Source organism: Sciurus vulgaris, assembly GCF_902686455.1.
Source record: "Sciurus vulgaris genome assembly, chromosome: 6".
Classification (NCBI taxonomy): domain Eukaryota; kingdom Metazoa; phylum Chordata; class Mammalia; order Rodentia; family Sciuridae; genus Sciurus; species Sciurus vulgaris.
In genome coordinates, this window is record NC_136466.1 from 35,029,740 (window position 1) to 35,049,761 (window position 20,022).

The 20,022-nt window shown below is 39.7% G+C and overlaps 1 protein-coding gene across 3 annotated transcripts in view; it reads left to right on the forward strand.

Moving 5' to 3' along the window:
- Positions 1 to 2,140: 2,140 nt before the first annotated feature.
- RUFY1 (RUN and FYVE domain containing 1) overlaps positions 2,141 to 20,022 on the forward strand; it is a 57,339-nt gene continuing 39,457 nt past the window's right edge. Inside the window, exons 1-3 of one of the 3 annotated variants that reach the window (XM_079144138.1) lie at positions 2,141 to 3,019; positions 16,076 to 16,249; positions 17,525 to 17,642. In XM_079144138.1, coding sequence (XP_079000264.1) covers positions 2,728 to 3,019; positions 16,076 to 16,249; positions 17,525 to 17,642 — 584 coding nt within the window. In that variant the 5' untranslated portion in view covers positions 2,141 to 2,727. Of the gene's footprint in view, positions 3,020 to 15,155; positions 15,256 to 15,786; positions 15,884 to 16,075; positions 16,250 to 17,524; positions 17,643 to 20,022 lie in introns of those variants that run through there. The other 2 variants (XM_079144140.1, XM_079144139.1) reach the window with 2 other exon arrangements.

The window sequence follows — 20,022 nt, forward strand, 5'->3', positions numbered from 1 at the left end:
GCACATCAATTTGACTCAACACTCCAACCCAAGAGCCTATGATCATTTGAGCAAGTATTCCTTCCATCCATGTGGACATGTAACATGATGAGAAACATACTTTTATGTTAAGCTACTGAGATTTGGGGATTACTTGTTATTGAAGCATAATTTCCTGATAAAATAATAAAACTGTTCACCAAAAAAAACTTCATATTTTTATACAAAAAAGAGTTTCACCTACATAATGTCCAGTAACATTGGAAAGTCACAAAGAGTCTGAACAATTCGACAATCTTCATCCCTGTCCACCTCCAATAAAGACTAGTAGCATGCCCTCTATCATTGAAACAACCCAAACAACATCCCCACAATTCCCATGAAGTAGTACCACCCCACTGAGTGCAGTAGTTCCATAGATGTCTTTCAGAGATCAGAAATCAGACAGATGGTGAAAACTGATGAAGTGGGCTGGACCAAGTTTGAGACTCAGGAAGTGCCTGGGATTTTCTTTTCTTTTTTTCTTTTCTTTTGCGGGGGGATTGAACCCAGGGCCTTGTGCATGCTAGGCAAGCACTATACCAACTGAGCTATATCCCCAGCCTGAAGTGGCTGCTCTTTTTAAGGCAAAATGACACCGATTTTTTGCTTCACTGACCTTCAGTGAGGCATCTAAACTCTCCTTGTCTTTCTGTGCACATCACTGTAAAATTCAGTGGTGTTTGTTTTTTGGGTTTTTTGTTTTGTTTTGTCTTTGGTACCAGGGATTGAACTCAGGAGCTCTCAAACTCAGAGCCACATCCCCAGCCCTATTTTATATATTTATATTATATTTATTATTTATTATATATTTATATTATATTTATTATTTATTATATATTTATATTTTATTTAGAGACAGGATCTCACTGAGTTTTTTAGCGCCTCACTTTTGCTGAGGCTGATTTTGAACTTGCAATCCTCCTGCTTCAGCCACCCCAGTCGCTGGGATTACAGGCGTGCACCACCGCACCCAGTTTAAAATCCAGTTTTAACAAATAATCCTGCTTTAAATCTGTTTTTGTTTTTGTTTTTTGGCATCAGGGATTAAACCCAGGGGTGCTTAAACACTAAGCCACATCACCAGCCCTTTATATTTTTATTTGGAAACAGGGTCTCATTAAGTTGCTTAGGACCTTGCTAAACTGCTGAGACTGGCCTTGAACTTGTGATCCTCCTGTCTCAGCCCCCGAGTCACTGGATTGCAGGCCTTCACCACCAGGCCTTGTTTTAAGGCAATTTAAGAGGAACCCCATCCTTCATATCTGATCAGGATCTTCATCCTTCTCTATCCCCCCAGTGATTCCTGTTCACCCTGGCCTGTCTTCAGCAAGAATTGTTAGGTTGGTTTAGCCAAAATCCCCTTTATGATGTTTTCGACTAGTAATTTTCCATCCTTTCCTATAAAATTCACACTGGTTCCTGCCATGTTGGAAGTTGAGCCCAGTGTCTCTCTCCCAGTGCTTGACCTGGTTACAATTGTCCCTATACCTGATTATTATTTTGCATTAACAAGTGTCATTAAATACTTTCTGACAGCCGCCACTGCTTACCCCAACAGTTTATTACCAATAGGGAGTATACCTCCAAATTGTCAATCTTATGATAATTCAAGAGAAAGCTAAAACCCAGACTTTTAGGTGAAATCTTTTATTTCTAAACATTGACAACTTTTTAAATTGTCAAATAATAGGCTTTTTTTTTTTTTTTTCCTTGTTTGTTTGTTTTGTGGTACTGGATACTGAACCCCAAAGCTCTCAACCTTGGAGCTTCATCTACAGTCCTCTCTTAAAAATTTGAGACAGAATCTGGCTAAATTGCTCAGGCTAGTTAGAACTTGTGATCTTCCTGCCTCAATATCCTTAGTAGCTGGGATCAGAGCTGTGTACCACCGTTCTGCCTAGTTAGATATAGCCCACATGCCTCGCTTTACAAAATGTTAAATGTGTTTACAAAGTGTTAAATTTGAGTTTCTATTTAACCAAATTTCCTTCTTTTCCAGGTGAAAATGCAGACTGAATAACTCTATACATTTATGGTGAGTTGCTCAAGCCGTATCATTGGAAACTAGATCCAGTGGTTTCCAACAATGGCTAACATCTGCTATGTAGTCCTTACTGCAAAATCTTATTTAGCAATGAGGCCAGTTCTATTATTATTCCACTTAACTAATTAATAGCAAAATCTAGGTCTTGTCATTCCCACCACAGTGTTATACACTTTTCTGCCATGCTGTCGTAGTCATTTGATTTAAAAGAAAAAAAAAAATCATTTTTTGACTCATCTGTCCAAGTTTGCTTAGCCGCCGATTTAGGGTTTATTCTTAAGAATGTTGCAGAAAAAATGATACAGTAGAAAATATTAGATAGGAAATGAAATTAAAAAGAGGAAATCGTGTCACTAAGAAAATGAAGGCCTGGGGAGCCCCTTATATTGTAGTCTGGTTGCAGAGTCCTGGAAGGGAGAAAGTTAAAGAGCAACTTCCATGCAAGTAAGCCTTTCCAGCTGGTGGGACTATGGGTACTTCTTATGTGGTGATCTGTACTTTTTTGAACCTTATTATAGCGAAAGAAAGGCAAGGCGGGCGGTGAGAAGCGAGAAAAATCTGGGGTACAGAAATAAAAGGGCTGCGAGGGCACTGGAGCGCCCGCCCGCACCGCGCCCACACGCCGCCGGCCGACAGCCCGCCAGGCACGTGACGCGGCCAAGATGGCCGACGGGGAAGACGGCTCCCCGGCGGGGCGGGAGCCGGAGCCAGGGCCAGGGTCCGCGTCGGAGCCAGGAGAAGAGTTTGAGATCGTGGACCGGAGCCAGCTGCCAAGTCTAGGCGAGCTGCGGAGCGCCGCGAAGTCTCGGGCGACGGCCGAGGGCTGGTCTGCGCCCATTCTGACCCTGGCGCGAAGGGCTACCGGGAACCTGTCGGCGAGTTGCGGGAGCGCGCTGCGTGCGGCTGCGGGGCTGAGCGGCGGGAACAGCGGCGGGGACGGCGCGGTGCGCACAGGTAGGCTCCACGGGTCTGCGCGCGTGTGGCATTGCGGCTGTCTCGTGTGTGAGACGCTGGTCACCGAGGCCCCAGGTCGCGGTGGTAGCCGGGCTGGCTAGGAGGTGTTTCTCGCTCGGCTAGTTAGACGAGTTGACAAAACAACCTGTTACACGCCTCGCTGCTCGCCTGCGTCTTTTTTGCTGCACAGCTAAAACAAGACACAGGAATGGGATTGGACGGCCTGAGGTTGGGCCACCGCCATTCGTAATTTTGCATTAGTAATTGTACGCCCCCGAACAGCAGGATCATTCTCACGGATTGACTGTAGATAAGAAAGGGAACAGATTTAGATGTAAGTAATCTGTATTAATTTTAGAATATTTAAGCTTTGTAGAGCGCCGTGGTGCACGCCTGTAATCCTAGCCACTCCTGAGGCGGAGGCAGGAGGATCGTAAGTTTGAGGGCAACCTCAGCAATATAGGTAGGCTTTAAGAAATGAAAAGGGATGGAGGTGTGGTTCCACGGTAAAGCGCCTCTGGGTTTAATCCCCAGTACAAAAAAAAAAAAAAAATCAATCATTGTACCTTTCTGTTGCTGTTAAAATATCAAAATGCTCGCCAGCCTCACCTCCTGCAGGTGTTGACAGCACATCTGTCAGAGTAAAATCAGGAGTCAGGAGGTTTGGGTTCCCCTCAAGCACTGCTACTTACTAACCGACAAGCCACCACCCCTGACACGTACAGTTTCCAGCCTGTAAAATGGGGATTTTTTTTTTTAATCACCCAGTGAGCTCTTGAAATCCATTTAACAACCGGGCATGGTGGCCAGTGCCTATAATCCCAACCAGGATCCCAAATTCAAGACCAGCCTTAGCAACTTAGTGAGGCCCTAAACAGTTTAGCGAGACCCTGTCTCAAAATTAAAAGTAAAAAGGACTGGCTGGGGAAGTGGCTCAGTAATAAAACGCTCCTGGATTCAGCCACCAGTACAGAAAGAAAGAAATCCATTTAAACACTTGTAATCTAGTGTTTCAGCATATCTATGAGAGAAAAGGAAACATTTAATGATTATGATACTAAGATTTGACTTAGTCCTATAAACCAAATATTTAGAGCTGTGCTATCCAATACAATAACCATTAGACACATATAAATTTAAATGTAAAATTAATTAAAATTTGAATTTCTTACCTGTATGGTGATGTGTGCCTGTAATCCCAGCAACTGGGGAGACTGAGGCAGGAAGACACAAGTTGCAGGCCAGCCTCAGAAACTTAGTGAGACCGTATCTCAAAAAATAAAGGACTGCGGGCTGGGGAGATAGCTCAGTCAGTAGAGTGCTTGCACTGCAAGCACAAGTCCCTGAGTTCGATCCCCAGCACCACAAAAAAAATAAATAAATAAATAAAGGACTGGAATGTAACTCAGTGATACAGTGCCCTTGGTTTAAAAAAAAAAAAAAAAAAAAAAAAAAAAACTGAATTACTTAAATTTTTTGTTGTTGTTGTTGTTTTGTTTTCATTTGAGACAGAGGTCTCACATCTCTATGTGGCACAGGCTGGCCTGAAATTCACCATCCTCAGCCTCCTGAGTAGTAGGAATGACAGGCGTGTGCCACCATGCCGGCTGATTTTTTAAAATTGAATTTAAAAATTGAAATTTGATACAATTAGCAGTCAATATGCATGGGTTCTGCATCCATGAACTCATCCAACTGCAGGTGAAAAATATAGTATGCAGGGGGAAAATTGTGTCTGTACTGAACATACTGCCTTTCTTGTCATTTCCTAAACAATATCATACAGCAGCTATATACAGAGCATTTACATTGTTTTAGGTATTATAAGTAATCTAGAGATGATTTAAAGTATGCATCTTTTTATGGAAGGGATTTGAGCACCTGTGGATTTTTGTATCTTGGGGATCCTGGAACCAATCCCCTGTGGATATAAAGGGATAATATTTTAACTGAATTTAACATTGAGTTCCTTAGTCACTGCAGCCACACTTTTAAGTGGCTACTCTATTGGATAGTGCAGTACAGAACATCTACAATTTCATAGAAAGGGCTGTGGGACAGAGCTGACTAAAGACTGTAGTGCTTTCTAAGAAGCATTGTAATGTGCCTTTATGGTTTCCTGACCCCTTTCTCCCCCCTGGTACATCTGTAGATGTCAGCACTCACAGCATAATGAATTGTGAGATTATCAGTGATCAGAAAGGATCCATAAGTAAAGATTAAAAGCTGTCTCATTTTTTGATTCAGGCATGGAAAGTAGGACTAAAGTGTAAGGAGAAAGCCTGCTCAACCCAGGACTCTCCTTCCCACTAGCTTAACCCCTTTTTTGAGACTTTTCCTCTTGTCAGTGAAAGTTTGATTGTACAACTGTCATAGTCTTTAGAGTCAAGATGCAGGATCTCCTGGTGGCCTCTTAACTCAGATGACAAAGTAAGCAAATGCAGTCACGCAGCCCTTAACAATGAGGGTGCATTTTAAGAAATGCATTGTTAGGCGCTTGCATCATTGTGTGAACATACAAGTACTTACAGAAACCAGGGTGGTCTAGCATACTATACACCTAGGCTACACGGTATAGCCTGTTGTTCCTAGGCTACAAACCTATATGGCATGATGTAGGCAGCTGTAACATAATGGTGTTTGTGTATCTAAACATATCTACAGTACTGTAAAAATAAGATAAAAATTGTATAGGACACTTACCCATGAATGGAGCTTATAAGCCTAGAAGTTGCTCTGGGTGAGGTGTGAGTGAGTAATTAATGAACATGAAGGCCAAGGATGTTACTATACATCCCTGTAGACTTTATAACACTGCATACTTGGACTGCACTAAGTTTACAAAAATATTTTTTTCTTTCCTCAGTAATAAATGAAACTTAGCCTACTATAAATTTTGGCTTAATAAACTTTAATTTTTTTTTTACTATGTGACTCCCATAATGATAAAGTAAACATTATATAGCTGTACAGAAATATTTCTTTATATCCTTTATCTGTTTTTGAAATTTTTAATTTTTGTTGATTTATTGATTTATTTTGCAGTGCTAGGGATTAAACCCAGAACCTTACATGTACTAGGCAAATGCTCCACTACTGAGCCACATCCCTAGCCCTATTTTTGTTTTTATTGATTTATTGATGTATGTCTGTATGTATTGATGGATTTATTTTGCAGTGCTAGTGATGAAATCCAGGGCTTTGCATGTGCTAGGTAAGTGAACTATCTTTTAGCCACATTCTCAGCCCTGTTTTTATTTTTATTTTTTTACTTTTTAAGCTTGTTTGTTAAAACCTACGGTACAAATAGAATAGAATGGTGATTACCAGAGCCAGGGGTGAGAGAGGGTAATAGAAAGAGGATGGCTAATGGATATGGGCTGCATTTGAACAGGAGGAATAATTTCCAATGTTCTATAGTACAATAGGATAACTACAATTGATGATTGGCAATTACTGATTTTTTTCTTTTTTTTTTTTTCCTTTTGGTGGTGCCAAGGATTGAACCCAGGGCCTTATGCATGCCAGGCAAAGCCAAATCCCCTGCCTGATTGGTAACAATTGATTGAATATTTCATAATGGCTAACAGAGATTTGGAATTTTCTCAGGACAGGGAAATGAGGTGCTGGATATACCAGTTACCTTGAGCTGATCATTACTTGGTATATATGTATTGAAAAGTTACACTGTAACCCCATAAATATGTATATTTACCATATGTCAATTAAAAATGAAGATACACTTGAAAAAACTAAAATACAGCAGGGTGCAGTGACACATGCCTGTAATCGCAACAGTTTGGGAGACTGAGGCAGGAGGATCACATGTTCAAAGCCAGCCTGAGAAAGAACTGGGGGTGTAATTCAGTAGAAGAGCACCCCTGGGTTCAGACTCAATACCAGAAAGGGGGAAAAAGAACACCTAAAATACACATATAACTTAAACCTATGCAAGGTCTGGATCATCAATATCACGGTCTTCCACCTCCACATCTTGTCCCACTGGCAGGTTTTCAGGCATGGGAATTCACTTGGAACTGTCTTCTCCTATGATAGCAATGTACCTTCTTCTGGAATATCCCCAAAGAACCTGACTGAGGTTAATGTTTTACAGTTAACTTTTTTAAACAGAGTAAACACTAAAACAACAATAAAAAGCATAGTGTAGTAAATACACAAACCAATAATGTCATTTATCATCACTATCAAATATTACTACAGTGCATAACTGTATGTGCTGTACTTTTATATAACTGGCAGCACAATAGGTCTGTTTATACCAGTATCCCCACAAATATGAGGAATGTGTTGGTCTATCATTGACTGAAACATCATTACACTGTGCATTACTATAATAAACATTAGCTGTTTGTTGATAAATAAAATGAGCCAGTGCCTAGCCAAAATAATAAGTAATCAATATTTGATGAACAAATACATATTTGAAAATTTCTGGTTTTCCACTTAGGATAATGACATAAAAATAGCCAACACTTCAGTCAGCAGGGACTTGGGAGGCTAGGGTAGGAGGATCACAAGTTCAATGCCAGGGCTGGGGAGATAGCTCAGTTGGTAGAGTGCTTGCCTGGCAAGCATAAGGCCCGGAGACCAGCCTAGGCAACTTAGCAAGAACCTCTCTTAAAATAAAACAAAGGGCTAGGGTTGTAGCTCAGTGATAGAGCACTTGCCTAGCATGTTTGAGGCCCTAGTTCCATCCCCAGTACTGCCAAAAAAAGCAATAGCTGTGTGTGTAATCCCAGCAATTTAGGAGTTTGATGCAGAAGGATCACAAGTTCAAGATCAGCCTCAGCAACTTAGTGAGACACTGTCTCAAAAAGTAAAAAGGGCTGGGGATGTGGCTTAGTGGTTAAGTGCTCCTGGGTTCAATCCTTAGTACCAAAAAACAACAGCAACAACCAACACTTACACTGTACTTACTAGGCAGCCAGCATTGGTCTTTAAGTCTGTACATGTACCACCCATTTAATCTTCACAGTAATCCTTGATGGCAGCAGAACTGGCTTCACAGGTATAATCAATGCAGTCTGATCAGTGGTTCACAGGGCCAGTCAAAACTGCCTCATGCTTGAAATTCTTATTTTTTTTTCTTTGTTTCATTTTTATTTTTTGTTTCATAAGTGGGACCAGGGATCATATGAGGGGGCTTTGGAGCCTGGCTCATGTGGGGTCTCACATTCTACTTCTTCCCTGCTACCGTGGCTCACTCTGGAAGGCTTGGGGCTTCTCCCTACTTTCCTTAACCCCACTGCAACTACAAGTGGCCCAGGGAGGGTAGGGGCAGAATCCTCTGAATCTAAGGACAGGGCAGCACATTAGGCAGACATGTGTGCAGGGGCCTCCCACTCACACCATCTTTGCAGCAAAGTTGCAATCCATTAGGGTTGGGGAAAAGGAGATTGACTTCTGTACTTTGATCCAGGCCCTTTGCCAAAATTTTGCACCAGTCTTGGCAAAAGACTGGCCCCTATGTGATAGGTAACATTATTATTCCATTTTATAAAGAGGAAAACTTGAATCAAGATTCAGCTTCTCGCTTTAAATAACTTTATATATATGAAGTCATAATGGGTACGATGTAGTTTTTTGTTTTTTTTTAATTAGTCAATTTAAAGAAAGTATTAAGTGCTGGGCTTGGTGGTGCATGCCTGTAATCTGAGCAACTCAGGAGGCTGAGGCAGGAGGTTGCAAATTCCAAACCAACCTCAGCAATTTAGCAAGGCCCTAAGCAACTTAGCAAGAGGACAGTTTCCTCAAGAGGACAGAAATGCACATAGTTAAAACTTTCCAGGTCTGGGGTTGTGGCTCAGTGCAGAGCACTCACCTAACATGCATGAGGCTCAGGGTTTGATCCTCCACACCACATAAAAATAAAATAAAGGTATTGTATCCACCTACAACTACAAAGTATACTTAAAAAAAAAAAAAAAAAAATTCTCCTATCTCAAAATAAAATATAAAAAGGACTGGGTATGTGGCTTAGCGGTTAAGCATCCGCATCCCTGGGTTCAATCCTGGTACAAAAATAAATAAATAAATAATGAACTGCTGCTCAATCTGGCAAAAATTATGAACATGGCTTCCAAAGGACTGAAATTCAGGTAACTATGGGGATGAGCTGTGTGGCTGGTTCCAAAAGGTCACCAGGAACTGAAACCATCAGGTAGGACAGGGAAAGGTAATGGGTATCAAGCCATCAGGAAGGAAATGGGCCCTGCACAGCATGCTCTACAGACCCTAGAGAAGTAAATTGGAAGAAAGAGTCTCCCACTTCATCCAGGACCAGGACCACAGCTGGCTAATCCAAATAATAAGGACAGTAAGAGTTTTCAGAGAGAGCAGTTTAGGAATGGAGATGATTAAATGTGAGTAGCACCCCTGCCAGATAACATTTTTTCAGAAGTAGTTTTAAAGAACTGTTAGGTAATGCTTTGAATGCTTGTTTTAAAATGTTATCCAAAAGCCTAGGTGTGGTACATGCCTGTAATCCCAGTAACTCAGGAGGCTAAAGTAGGAGGATTGCATATTTGAAGCCAGCCTCAGCAATTTAGTGAGCCCCTAGGCAACTTAGTGAGAACCTGTCTCAGAATTTAAAAAGTAAAATAAAAAGGGCTGTAGATATGACTCAGTGATTAAAGCATCCCTGGGTTAAATCCCCAGTACTTAAAAAAAAAAAAAAAAAAAAAAAGTTATCCAACATGGGATCTGGTCTCAAGGTGATTGTATTATCCATAGTTGTCCTGTTTTTTGGGTTTTTTTTTTTTTTTTTTTGGAGTTGGGGGGGAAATTCACATGGTTAAAAAAAAAAATCCAACCACATTAAAGAACATTCAGCATATAATCTTCCTTCCCCACAACTATCCTTAGCACTAGTTTATCTTTACAAGTGTCTTTGCATATAGGCTTAGTGCTTTCCTATCCCAACACACTAATTTTCCACAATGTGAGACCTTCTAAAAGATGAATAGTGTTTTATGCATACGTGCTCATACAAATGTGCTCATGTAAGAAGGCATTAACAAAACAAAAACAAAACATAACATTATTTAGCTATATCTTTCTCATTAGGTTGGTGGTATATACCATGCCTTTTTCTTCTACCTTCTGTGGCAAATTTTATTTTCCACATGTCAAAACGCGCCTGCTTAATTGATGTAACTCCTTCCGAAGTGAAGCACACTTTTTCCCTTTCCAATTGGCAAACTCCTTAAGTTAACCATTGAGATAAGTGAAAATTAGGCGAGTGCAAAAATGTTTTACTATTAATTCAGTACATGTAACACCATACTGTATTAAAAGATTATGCCAGACACCAAAGGGTTACTCACAACTCAGTCAGTTTATAAAGAATTTGTTACCAAAAACTCAAGTACTTGTCTCTGATGCCAATCCAATAACGAGGATACCTTTTTGAGAAAAAGGAGAAAGGTTTATTGCTTTGCTAGCAAAGGAGAAGCAAAGGGGACTCCTGTCCCAGAGGCTGTGATCTGCCCATCAAGAGGAGCATTTTTTTAAAGAGGGGATTGAAAGGCTACATTCCATGTGTTCTCTGTTGGAGCTGTAATTTACTTGAGAGAGAGTCATTTCTGAGATCTGGCACCATCCCCAAAGTCTGGATTACTTCATTCCTATGGTGGTTGTGTGCTCAAGGACAGATAAATCTGCCTAGGATAGGGAAGAAAGGTAATCCTGTTTCCCCCTGAGATTAAGAATGGGGAGAGATTAGGGAGAAGCAAGGAGAAAGGAAAAGAAACATGTCCCTTTTAAGTTGCAGTGGCAGCTTTAGGAGGTGGATCACAAGTTTGAGGCCACCCGGGGCAATTTAGTGAAGCCCTATCTCAAAATAAAATAAAAAGGATTAGGAAAAAAAAAATGCATTCCTATTTTGCCTAACTCAATTTCATTTTTTTATTGTTTTATAAATTGAAACCAAAATATACTATTACATATATACATCCTCTTTTTACTGATTCAATTAGATTTACTAACAGAAACCACAATTACTTGTGATTTCTAAATTTTCTTTAATAAATGTTTAATTTTTTTTTAAGAGAAAGGTTACAGTGGCAAAGAAGCAAAATTCAAAGCATAAAGTGGACTACTGTTACAAATTCTGTCACTTTTCTGTAATTCAGAACCCAACTAAAAGAATCCCTAAAACCCCTTGAGATTGGACATGTTTTCTCTGGTTCAGTCTTTCAGCAGCTTTACTCCTTTAGGTGACAGACCTGGGCCCTGTAAAATAGTCAAGATTGATATCCCTGATCCAACCATTTATTAGGTAATTCAAAAAGTGAAGAGCTTTGTGATGTTCTGTGAATGTGTATGTGTGTGTGTGTGTGTGTGTGTGTTTTACTGAAGCTTGAACCCAGGGGTGCTCCACCACTACGGTACATCTCCAGTCCTCCTATTAATTAATTTATTTATTTATGTAAATTTGGGGACAGGGTCTTGTTAAATTGCCCAGGCTGACCTTGAGTTTTCAGTCCTACTGCCTCAGCCTCTGGCATTCCTGGGCTTACAGGTGTGAGCCACTATGTAGCCATTAAACTACTTTTAAAGGAGTTTTGGTTGACCAGCATCTCAAACCTGGTAAAACTGAATGGCTAAAGGATTATTCCAGTTGATACTTTCTTTCTTTCTGGGGGGGCGCTTTACCACTGAATTACATTCCCAGCCATATTTATTTTCTATTTTGAGACAGAGTTTTGCTAAGGTGCTAATGGTCTTACTAAATTGCTGAGGCTGGCCTCAAATTTGCAATCCTCCTGCCTTGGTGACTCGTGTCACTGGGATTACACCCATGCTCTTAATTTCCATGATTCTCTACATTAAATACAAATGGGAATAGGTACTGGCAAAACAGGGGATACATGAGGTGACTGCAGAATACTACGGTGCTCCCAGAAACAATGGAAAGAGCTACTGCCAACCAGCTCCAAATGCCTGGGACACTGGACTTATGTTTTTGTTCATGTGACTCCCTAAAAGACTCTTATCTTTGAGGGTTGGAGTTGTGACTCAGTGGTAAAGCGCTTGCCTATAGTGCACAAGGCCCTGGGTTTAATCTCTAGAACCAGGGGGGCGGGAAACAAAAGAACACTGCAGCTTTTAAAGTTGACACATAAAATTCATCATAATTTTGAAGTAACTGGGTTGCAGAATACATTTTCTAGTTTATTCTAAATATTGACCTTTAAAAATAAAACTGTTGCCAGGTGTGGTGGCTCACACCTGTAATCCCAGTGGCTCTGGAGGCTGAGGCAAGAGGATCATGAGTTCAAAACCAGCCTCAGCAAAATTGAGGTGCTAAGCAACAGTGAGACCCTATCTCTAAATAAAATACAAAATGGACTGAGGATGTGACTCAGTGGTCAAATGCCTGAGTTCAATCTCCAGTACCCCAAAAAATAAATAAATAAATGAAACTGTTACATGTTTCCTTGATAAGCACCATCATCCCTCTTTTTTTGTTTGTTTTTTTTTTTTTTTGGTGTAGGGGATTCAACCCAAAGTGCTTATCCAACTGAGCCACATCCCCAGCCCAATTTATTTATTTAATTTTGTACCCAGAGGCACTTAACCACTGAGCCACATGCCCAGCCCTTTTTTATTTTTTATTTTGAAGTAGGATCTTCTTAAGTTGCAGATCTTCTTTAGGGGCCTCACTAAATTGCTGAGGCTGGCTTTGAACTTGCCATCCTACTGCCTCAGCCTCCCAAGTCACTGGGTTACAGAACTGTACCACCATGCCTGGCTCCATTGTCCATTTTCCCACATTCCTTGAACTTGAATTTACATACTACTTCTGCTACAGAACTTTATCTTAATGTACTAGATTTATATGTTGTAAAAAAATATTGCTGGACAACCTATCATACATCTTGGCAAAAATATGTAAACAAGTTAAAATTTTGTACATTTTTCTTCTCACTAAAGCTCTAAGAGTATAAAGATTTTTTTTTCTTCTGGAATGAATTACCATTAAAACTACTAGTGATGTTTCATTGATAAAAGGAATATAATTTTTCTAAATTATTATTAAACATAAATAAATTTGTCTTTATATCTCTTAATGAGCTGAATGGTGTGAATGATGTTGAATGGTGTTGGTTTTCTTCCTTAGTATGTATTAGTAGATGACTGAGTTACTGCTAACATGTGATAGAATTCACCATCAAATTTAGACCCTTTTTTTGTTGTTGTTTTTTATAGATGTGATCCCTGAGAAACCTGATTTACATAAATAAGAAATAGAAATGGAGTTTTTTAATAACAATATTGCTTATCTTTAAACTCCTTCCAAGCTATATACTATATAGCATTGCTCTAATATCAAAAGTTATTTATTGCTCCTTTGTTTTTGTTGATAGCAAATAATTGAAAATTACCTGATTTGCAAAAGTATGCAACCTGGATGTATTAAAGAAATGGTTCACCAGGCATATTGGTACACACCTGTAATCCCTGCGACTGGGGAAGTTGAAGCAGAGAATGACAAGTTCAGGGCCAACCCTGGCACAGTTTAGCAAGACCGTGTCTCAGAAATAAAAGTGGGTGTGGCTCAGTAGTTAAAAAACAAACAAACAAACAACTCTACCAAGACTTGTCAAAGGATAATTATACTTCTTATTATTTCACTTAGATACGCTTTTTAACCCAGAATAAACAGTTGGGGACGTCTAAATATTGCTTATTTCATTCCACCTTTGCCAATGCAACATTTTTTGATGAATAGTCTTTTAGTTTATTGTACCTTAAGTACATTTTCATCAAAAACTTGGAGCCATAGTTTTGGTTCGCTTTATGGAAAATGTCAGTCAAGTTAATGGCACATCATAGAGATGCATATTAGAACTGACTGAAAATTAAATAGTAGTCCACTTTATGCAGGGTTTCACTTTCTGTGACTTCAGTTACCTGAGGTCAACTGTGGTCTGAAAATATAAAATGGAAAATTACAGATAGATACTTCATGTATTTTAAACAACTTATTACTATATATTATAATTCTACTTTATTAATATTGCTAGTTTCTTATTGTGGCTGATTTATAAATTAAATTATCATAGGTATGTATGTATAGGAAAAAACATAGTATGTATAGGATTTGGTACTATTTAAGATTTTAGACATCCTTGGAACATCTTGGACCATATGTCTCACAGATAAGGAGGGACATTGTATTTGTGGGAAGTACAATAAAGCAATAAGAGATTGGAAACTTCACGTTTTTTTTTTTTGTTTTTTTTTTTTTTTTTTTTTTTTTTGGTGACTTGATTAATCATCAAAGGAGGCTTCACCTCCTTTTGGTGTGTGGGGCAATTGGCACCTTAGGTCACTGCATCAAGGCAAAGTATGGGGTAGGAAATGAATTGCCTTTCTATACAATAAGAGAAAAAAAAACTGCCTGTGAAGCCTGATGATCTGGAAATTGAGTTCCTTAAAATATCGGGACATGAACAGTATTTGGCAAGACTTACCCTGTATGTTTCTGAAACATGAAAACCCTAGTTTATAGAACTGGGCTTGGTGTCTTATTTAAAGATAAATCTTTACAAACTGTTTCTGTGGTTATAGATGGTTTCTCCCTTCTCTTGAAGAGATTTTACATTTTTTATTTCCTTTTCCATTTCCAATCATCACTTCATTAAAAATTTTAAATTTATAAAATTTTCTAAAAGTCTAAACATAATTATCCACCCATATTCAAATGCTTTACTTAACCTTCGTTTTCCTCTTCACAACCAAAATGAAATGTTTAGACTATCTTTCCCAGCAGCTCTCTCCCTGTCTTGAGTTTTGCAGATATAGAATCCCAAATTGTCACACGATTTCCTTAAGACCTTCATTACAAATTCAGTCATAATAGCATCATTTTTTTAGATTTAAATAGTTTTACTTTATTATTAAATAGTCTGCGTACATTATACACGTTCTTTTAACTATATGTCCATATTAATGCAGTATCCGGAATAAACAGGTCTAACAAATCTACACAAAAATTAAAAGATTGAACAAGCAATTCACAAAAGAAATACTAGGAGGCAATGAACTTGTGAAAAGGGGCTTAGCCTCAGTAGTAATCCGCTGCAAACTGGAACAATACGATCGCCCCACCCTCAGCCAACCTGGGAAAGTGGAAAGATTGAACGATGGCGCAGGTGCCAGGAAGGGGGCACTTCGGGCCCCCAGGGAGAGTCCCCTTCGCACGTGAGGTTAGTTTTCCTGCCGGGGCTGTTTGGGAATCTAAAATTTTAATTTCTGGGATGGCAGTTTCTAAGTTTGCGAGAACATTTGGTAAGCTCTTGTTATAGATGTCCGATATTAACTGTAGACAGTCTTTTGCTCTCAAGAGAGCAAAACGATTAATAGAGTGGAAATGGAAATGTAGCTGATTTGATTCTGACATTTTTTTTATCTCCCCACAAAAAGTGTTTAAAGCTGAGAACTGTCCACTAGTTGTGGAAGGAAGTTCGGTGACAGGAATTTGAGTCAGGAGCTGCGGGGAGAAAGCTTCCCTACAGGGACCCCCACACACCACCGAACAAAAGAACACCGGGAGCACCCGGGGCTCGGAGCTGGGCGGCTCCGCCCAACGCGGCTCGGCCTGGAGCTGGATTTTCCCCAAGAGCAGTACTCGAACGCTTTCCCAGCAAGCCCCCTCGCTTGGAGCAGGGCTTCCTGGAGTTTGCGCCCTCTCATTGGTCGGAAATGGACTAGGGAGAGACCAATTGCGGTGAGTCTTGGTAGAGCTGTCACCCTAGCAACGCGCTGAGCCGCCTGGGAGAGGCCTCTGAAGTAGGAAACCTGCGTTTCTTCTGACCCAAGGCCCTGGCGGTGCAGGTGGGACTCTGGCCCCCAGGAATCAGTAATCTGATGACTGCGAACCCCCGTGCCGCTCAGCACGTCCGCACCCCGAGCAAACCGTCCGACCCCCTGCTTAGCTCGTCTTCCCTCCATTATCCCGCATCAAACCTCCACTCCTGGGACCACACTCAGTCAACTAACGAAGCTCTCCCTGCTTGTGCCCCACAGCTTCCAAGGGCCAGATGATGGAGGAGCGTGCCAACCTGATGCACATGATGAAACTCAGCATCAAGGTCTTGCTCCAGTCAGCCCTGAGCCTGGGTCGCAGCCTGGATTCGGACCATGCTCCCTTGCAGCAGTTTTTTGTAGTGATGGAGCACTGCCTCAAACATGGGCTGAAAGGTGAGCCTGCAGGAGCGTTTGGGGAGTGCGGAAATATGGGTTAGGTGTTTCCTCATCATTTTTCACCAGTGCCAAACATTGTGCTTAGTGTAGGGATAACAGCAGAATGCAGAACAACTTCCCTGCCCTCGTGAAGCAGCATTCTTTCTAGAGCAGTACTGTCCAATAAAAATGTCCTGTAAGTCACATAGGCAGTTTTAATTTTTATAATGGGCACATTTAAAAGTAAAAAGAAATGGGTGAAACTAACATCGGAATACATTTTGTTGAACTCTGTAATACCCACAGTTATTTTGACACATAATTATTTTGAAGCCTTATTAATGCCATATTTCACATTCTTTATTCTAAGGCTTAAAAGTCCACTATGTTTTACACTTACAGCACATCTCAGTTCAGTTCCTCAGTTTTACTTAACCATGCTGCAAGTGCTCTGTAGGTAGCATATGTGGCTAGTGACTGCTTTGGACAGCATAATTCTAGAGGACAAGAAGATAGTAAATGTAGAAACAAACAATTATAGAATGCTACAGAATCAAGAAAGCAGAATCAGAGAAGGAAACTTTCAGCTATGGTGAAGAAGTTAAACAGTCCTACAAAGATTTGAGGCAAGAATATTCCTAGCACAGGAGAAAAAAACAATAACACCAACAACATGTAGAGCTCCTGAATGTGACCAACCTTGGTATGAGGAAGACTCCTAATAACTGAAGCATACTGAGAGGGAAACTGGAAGAGATGAGTTCAGGGAAGGGGGTTGAATCACTTATGCCCTTAGAGGTCATGATAAGGAGTTTGAGTCTATTCTATATGTATTTGGAGGGTTTTAAACAAGGGAGAGACATGACTTAACTTGTATTTTTAAAAGAACTTCCAGCTATGTCCAAAACAGATTGGAAGGGTGGGGAGGTGACAATATGAGAAACAAGGAGACCAACAATTTTTACAGCAGTTTGGGTAAAAAATGGCAGTGATGATTTGAAGAAATCAGGCATTGATATCGACATCAGGAGGGTCACAGGTGAGTGTAGAAGGCATCTTTTTTTATTTGAGAAGCAGTATACTTGGAGAAAGAGAGAAACTCAGTTACCAGGGGAAAGGAGTGCTAATTTGTTCTTTGGCCTCTCCCAGACCCCAAAATTGAATCGGGAAAAAAAAAAAAAAGATCAAATCAGAAGGATTAAGCAATGAAGAAGCTCTGCAACTTTCTGTTACCTTTTGGGAGAAGAAGTTTTGCAACCTGTTCTTGTGAATAACACTTGTTTTCCCTTTTAGTTAAGAAGAGTTTTATTGGCCAAAATAAATCTTTCTTTGGTCCTTTGGAGCTGGTGGAGAAACTTTGTCCAGAAGCATCAGATATAGCTACTAGTGTCAGAAATCTGCCAGAATTAAAGTAAGTGAGAAATAGTTATCCTAATTTGATGTTTTTTTTTTTAAATCCCTCATATTTATCCATTTCTCAATTCCTTGCTTATAAATTTGAAGCAAACTGTAGCATTAACCACATTCAATTTAGACTTTTAAGCCCAGCTCTGCTGCTCATTATCTATATGATCTTGAGCAAGATCTGCAAGTTTTTCTTTTAATATTTTTGTTTCAGTTGTAGATGGACACAATACTTTTATTTTATTTTTATGTGGTGCTGAGGATCAAACTCAGGGCCTCACACATCCTAGGTGAGTATTCTACCACTGAGCCATAACCCCAGCCCTGTCTGCAGCTTTCTGAGCCTTTGTTTCCTTTTCTTTAACATATGGACAGTGATTTCTACTTGCCACACAGGTCAAATAGGTTATGAAGACATTGTCAACCAAAGAACATTCATAGGAGGAAAAGGAATTTTTCCCCTCCTAGAATCTATTTTGGATACATTTGAGCAGTTTGAATAATACAGTTTAGGCCATATCTTAGATTCCAGGACAAGGAGCATTTGTGAACAGGCTGGGACTGACAGATTATTATGTCATGACTAGATTTGCCCTTGGGACCACTATACATAGGCTTAAGATCAAAACTAGGCAAAACACAGTCAAGGCATCATCATGGAATATGGCATTTAGAGATCCTTACACTGATGTAAAACTTGACTTTTCAGCCTTTGACACTTCTGTGGAGCCAGCCTGTGCCATTTTCAGATAATAATAACAGCTACCACCCTAAGGATCTGCTACATACTAGGCATTATACTGAGGATATTTCATTGTCTAATTCTACATACCCATCTTCTAGGATAGCTGTTGACATCCCCATTTGCCATTGTGAAAACTGAGACTTAGAATGGTTAAGTGACTTTGTCCATTGTTCCTTGACAAGTGAGTGGCAGAGCCAGGAAGATCTATTGAACTCAAAATCATTTAAGTCCCACTAGACTTCATTGCTGCTGAGTGTGCATTCTTCTTAAGATTAGACTTAAGTCCTCTGTCCCTATCCCCAATTCAGCCTTCTGGCCTACACCATATAAGTTTTAAAATATTTTGCAAATGCCAGCTTTTCAAGTTTTTGTTTGATGACCCTCCCACCACCCCGTGTGGGAATAGAATCCAGGCCTCACACCCCCACAGCCCCAAGGCATTTCTGAAGTCTTATTTTGCTTACTCAGAGCAACCTGTCATCCAAATCCACATCTGTTTTCTTGTTAATTCTGGGTTGTAAAAGAATCCACAAACTTAAGTATGTCCAAAAGAACATGTGTAACAGTTCCCCACCTTTTAGAAGGAGGAACCTGTTGAGGACTGTTTTGCTTCATAAAGAGCTGCAATGTTTTTACTATTTTATTAAATACTAACAAAATTCTAAAATTACCATAGTATTTTCAAAGTGCTATGACTAATGCTTTTTGTTTTTGTTTTTTAGGGGTGTGGAGGGTTGTTTAAGGTAGTTGGAAATTTTTAGAATGAATTTTGCATCCTGGGAGGAATCTCTAGAGTTCAATACTATATCCAATTGACATAAAATATCTTTCTTTTTTAAAAATTTTTTTTGGTACCAGGAATTGAACCCAGTGGCACTTAACCACTGAGCCACATCCCCAGCCCTTTTTTGTATTTTATTTAAAGACAGGGTTTCACTGAATTGCTTAGGGCCTTGCTAAATTGGTGAGGCTGACTTTGAACCCACAATCCTCCTACCTCAGCCTCCCAAGCTGCTGGGATTACAAGCATGCGCCACCATGCCTAGCATAAAAATATCTTTTACAGTGTGACCTAATGTCCACAATTTTTCTTTATTTTCATCTTGGTTTCTTATTGAACTTAACTATATATGATAAAAACCCACTTGCTCATATACGTCCTTACCCAGGAAAGGCTTCTCTCATTTATGAAAACTAAAAATAACTCTTTTTCCCTAAGTACCTAATTTTTAATTGAGAAATAAAAACAAAGCAAAAAATTTAAATTGTCAAACTTCCATTATCCTACTAGCTAAGGAAAAATATTTGAAACTGGAGGGTATAACTCAGTGGTAGAGCAGGTGCTTAGCATGCCCAAAACCCTGGGTTCCATCCCTAACACAATAACAAAGACAATAAAGAAGAGAAAATGCTGGACTGGGATTGGGATTTTAGCTTAGTGGTAGAGCACTTGCCTAGTGTGTGTGAGGCACTGGGTTCAGTTCTCAGTACCACATATAAATAAATGAATAAAAAATAAAAGTCTATCAACATCTAAAAAATGTTTTAAAAAAAAGAAAAAAAAGAATCCCTAGCACCACAAAAAAAAAAAAAGAAAGAAAAAGAAAAAAGAGAAAATGTTATTAAAGTCTTGATTAGTATC